This window comes from Eulemur rufifrons, chromosome 7 (assembly GCF_041146395.1).
Source record: "Eulemur rufifrons isolate Redbay chromosome 7, OSU_ERuf_1, whole genome shotgun sequence".
Taxonomy (NCBI): domain Eukaryota; kingdom Metazoa; phylum Chordata; class Mammalia; order Primates; family Lemuridae; genus Eulemur; species Eulemur rufifrons.
This window is the reverse complement of record NC_090989.1, coordinates 14,251,982-14,256,518: the sequence shown is the minus strand read 5'-3', so window position 1 is coordinate 14,256,518 and position 4,537 is coordinate 14,251,982. Positions and strand designations below refer to the sequence as shown.

The 4,537-nt window shown below is 37.3% G+C and overlaps 1 protein-coding gene across 1 annotated transcript; it reads right to left on the bottom strand.

The window, feature by feature from the left end:
* Positions 1-2,254: 2,254 nt before the first annotated feature.
* CLDN8 (claudin 8) lies at positions 2,255-4,326 on the bottom strand. The gene has a single exon (XM_069472386.1). The coding sequence runs from the start codon at positions 4,160-4,162 to the stop codon at positions 3,485-3,487; it is 678 nt and encodes a 225-aa protein (XP_069328487.1). The 5' UTR covers positions 4,163-4,326; the 3' UTR covers positions 2,255-3,484.
* Positions 4,327-4,537: the final 211 nt, after the last annotated feature.

Genomic DNA, 4,537 nt, shown 5'->3' with positions numbered 1-4,537 from the left:
GCTAGTTGCTTCATAGTTTGTGTACGACGTCCTTCCTGTAACAATGGTATTATCTTAATTTTACAATCTAGTGCGTTAAGGCTGAAGGCCCAATAAGCTTTCCTAAATTCATATACTGATCGGTGGTGGATATGAGATGGTTCTCTTATTTGACTCTTTCAAAAGCTGGTTCTCTTTGTATTATACATATTGCCTTTTTTGTGCAACATGCTTAATGTTCTAAATTCACTAACAAAAAAATCTTAGATCTTATGCCCTATTATCCCTATCTGGTAATTGGAAGATAATAGGTGAGAAAATTGAGATACAATGGATTCTATAGTTTGCCGCAGTCATGAAGCCAGCTATCTACGAGGTGAGGACTTAACCCCATGTCCTCTACTTCCCTGTGTTCTTTCCGTCGCATGATGTTGTTTTTCCATGAAATTACATTATAAAAACCTACTGTTGCAGGTAATTTGTCACCAATTGAATTATGTCCTAATTCCCACTGTATCTCTTTCACAATATTAAAGGAGGTATTTGGTATGTGAATTATTCTAGGTTTTGGATACCAACTTTATAATTGCTGTTATCTCAGTCATACAATATTATACTTCTGATAAAAGTTCTGTTGAAGATTATAAGATAATTTTCCCTTCCTGTTGGTTATTGCATGCTAAGGCATTTGGAACCTTACAGGTAATGGTAATGGGGTGTCCTTACAAGTGTTATGGGCTGGCCACGTTGGGACCTGACTCTCATTTTAGAAAGAACTAACATAAACGTAGGGGCAACAGCTGGAGGAAAAAGATTCCGCAGACAACGACCCAAGTCTAGAAGGCTTTTCAACTCAGTAAGTAAGAGATGAGATGACGGTAAAAGTGGAAAAGTAGAGACAGATTTCAGAGATACTCAAGATGATGCCATAAGGAAAACAAGCAATTTTATCATTCCATTTTAGGGAAAAGAGGAGGAAGATAAATTGAATTTGGGACATTCAAGGGAGCTTTCTAAATAAAGGAGTGGTTAATCAGAGACTGGTATTTAGAAGATTGGCCCTCTGGATTTCTTCTCCAAGGTACTCAGTTAGTTTTTCTTTATCTTTGTTCTTATGAATGTTTGGACCAATGGGGCAAAATTGCCTAAGATGAATTAGCACTTAGGTATGGGAAAAATCACCGTATGGAAAAAATAAAACAACTAACAGTTTCCCAATTAACAGTAGCTCAGCATGTCATTTTCACATACAAAGATCAGTTTATAAAGTAGACACTGCTGAAAAAATTCACTTTCCCTGAAGAGAAAGAGCATGAACTATGTGGCCAGACAGCCCTTATTTTTTCTCCCGATTTTTCTGGATAACCAATGAGCTGTTCTGAGGTTCCTCATTATCAGTCTCATATAACATTTAATAACATAATTCTTATAAAGCAATAGAGGTGCTGGTATATAATACATGCCCCTAAAACATTAGCCACTACTATTGATAAGGAAAACTCCCATTTATTGCTTGGCACAGCGGCCGCCTGAGACCCCCACCCCTCACGGAGGACTCACATTAGCATGTCACTAACCTAACACCTGGTACATTAACATATCACTGACCTAGCATTTGGCACATCAGCATAACACTAATCCTATTGCCTAGTGCAGACACTAAACTTATTACCTGGCCTTATTACCTGGTGGGCATTGTCACCTGAGACCCCCCTCCCCTTGGATCACCCCAACTTAATAAAAGTGGGAAGAATTGGGTAGACGGGGCTCAGAATTTGGTGGCGAGACCCCTCTGAGCCCGCCAGCGAATAAACATTGATTCTCCGACTCTCCGTGTGCCGGCCGGTTTGTCCTCGGGACCACTCACTGTAACACTTGCCGTAACATTATTAATTAATATTATTTCTCAGAAGTAGAAATACATATCTAGCTATGAGAGGTTTTGAAAACATGGCTAATAATATTACAAACATAATATTTATAATATATAGATTTGTTGATATCTACAGTACTATTTTAAATTATAAATATATTATCTATATCAAATATCGGTATATAAATCCAATGATTATAAAGTATATTGTTAAATTATAGAGATTATTATATATTCTCAAAACTAATGCTGAATTTATGTTTAAAATGTGTCTTTGGCATTCTTTTTAAATTTGGAAAACCAAAAATGTTAGGTTTGTAAAAACTTTTTTACAAGTTAATAAAACAAGAAAAAAAGGAGAATAATGAAAGACTGTCAAGGTACAATTTATGAATACAAAAGGTACAATTTATTAATACAAAAGTCATAAAGTAAATAACACACAGTAATTTAAGCTAAACAAATGTAAATACAAACTTTCAAATTTCATTCAGTTTTATCAAATTTGGAGGAAACAAAGATACAGTATTTTTAGACTTTAGTAAAACTGAACAATTATGAAACAAGTAGGAAATTTGTCTTTCACAGAATTGAAATGAAAATTTTGACTTAGGTATCCATATAGGAACATATGAAGTTCTCAGAGGAGAAATTTCTTTTTTGTTTTTTTGGTAAGCAAATAAAAACTAGACATATTATATTTTCTGCCCCATTATTTATATTGGTAAAAGCCCAAAGTCTGTACTCAAATACTCATTAAAATATTCCCATACATATATGATTTCTTTTCAAAATACATCCTTCTTCTCCAACAACAAAAATTTAAGAGGAAAAAAAATTGTACTTTCTAGAAATCATTACTGTTTCTTGGACCATACTTTTATCTTTCTTTTTAGTATAAGCCTTGGCAAAGTAGTTTGAATGCAAAGCCCCTTGACAAAATATCTGCTTTTGAAAAATGTTAATTTAATATACAAGAAAAGGAAGTCCTCTGAGGGAAGAGGATAAAGGAGTTAGTATTTCTAACTCCTAGGCTAAAAAAGGGGATATCAGAAGGCAGTTTAGTTTACTTTACACTGCTGATTAAAGCCTTCAATTTAACCTTCATTATAAATGGAGGGCACTAATCCCTAAGCTGTTTTTAAACAATTAATATTAACGTTCTTCAATCCTACCCCTGATTTCCCTGAAAAGCAATAGTTGAGTTCTATGTAGTCAGTGTAATAGATCAGTATTTCATTTTAAATAAAACCATATAAGCACGTCTCTATGTGAGAGATAAACGTCACACTCATCTACATACATAATGCTATATCCTAGAGAAACTACAGTTGTAAAATAATACAGTCTTTAACAATGTTGTTTCGAAGGAACTGATTAAAATAGTAGATGCATGAATCATTTTAAAAAACAAATTACCATACCTCCTAGAGCAATCAAAGCAGTGTGTTTAATATCTCATTCTACTGAAATAGCTTATAGAATCATAAATAGCTGATGCACAGTTCCTGTAATTAATGTTAGGCAGTCAAGAATGGCAAATCAATGTTTCTTTGAGTTCCATTTTTAGATAACAATGGACATTTTAGTCATTTGTATGGCTTTACAGATACAGTTTAAAAACATACACAATTACACGTACTGACTTCTGGAGTATACGCTCGGTGACTTCTTGTCCATGTGATAACTTTTTTGGGTTGTGCGATGGGAAGGTATGGAGTATCTGTATCTACTGCTCTTTTGACTGCAACAAAAAACACAACAAAACAGTGCCCCTCCAGCAATCAGCACCAGTGCCGTGGTCCAGCCTATATAGAGGGCTTCTCCAAGCTCACGTTTCTGGGCAACATTCACTATTGGGTTGTAGAAATCTCTGATGATGGAATTGGCAACCCAGCTCACAGGGATGAGCACCACAATGCCTGTGATGATGAACATGATTCCAGCCGTTAGCAGGATGTGACCCTTTACCTTGTCATTGTCCCCAGTGCACCTGGTACACTTCATGCCAAGGACGGCCGTCATGAAAGCCAAGAAGGACAGCACAGAAGCAGCACACATCAGTCCTCTGGATGCCTGGAGGTCCGGAGAAAGAGCCAGCAGGGAATCATAGATTTTGCACTGCATCCTGATGTTAACATGCCTCACGCAATTCATCCACAGTCCTTCCCAGATGGTTTCAAAAACCACAATGTTGCTTCCGATGAAGGCAGACACTCTCCACTGAGGCATTATGGTGACAGCCACTGTGCCCACCATGCCAACACCACCAAGCACCAGTCCAGCCATTTGCAAGGCGTAGCTTGCCATTATCTCCAGGGTATCCGACTGGACTCCTGAGCTGGCCGGGCTGCTCGGAAGCAAAGTTCTCTGTGCCCCAGGAGAGAACAGTTTTTCCTGTAGTAATAAACTCAGAACTCGGTGGTTTTTCAAATAAGAGCTGCTTGGCTACTTCTAGCTAGATAAAATCCAGTGTTGACTGGCTGAGATGCGCCCCCCTACAGACTGTAGCAGGTAAAACTTACAAATCAGGTGTGGCAACTTTCTCAGCCAATGACCGGGGGATGGTAATCCAGGTGTGTCTAAACCAGCGCTTGGATACTTGGAATGGCTGGACCTTCATATAAACATTCTTTGTGCTTCTCAGTTTTCCAAGAAGACAGCAGTATGTTTACCTGGAGGTGT

What these genes read in the sequence shown, in the direction of transcription:
- CLDN8 (XM_069472386.1), bottom strand. Translation starts at nt 4,162, where the DNA reads ATGGCAAGCTACGCCTTGCAAATGGCTGGACTGGTGCTTGGTGGTGTT.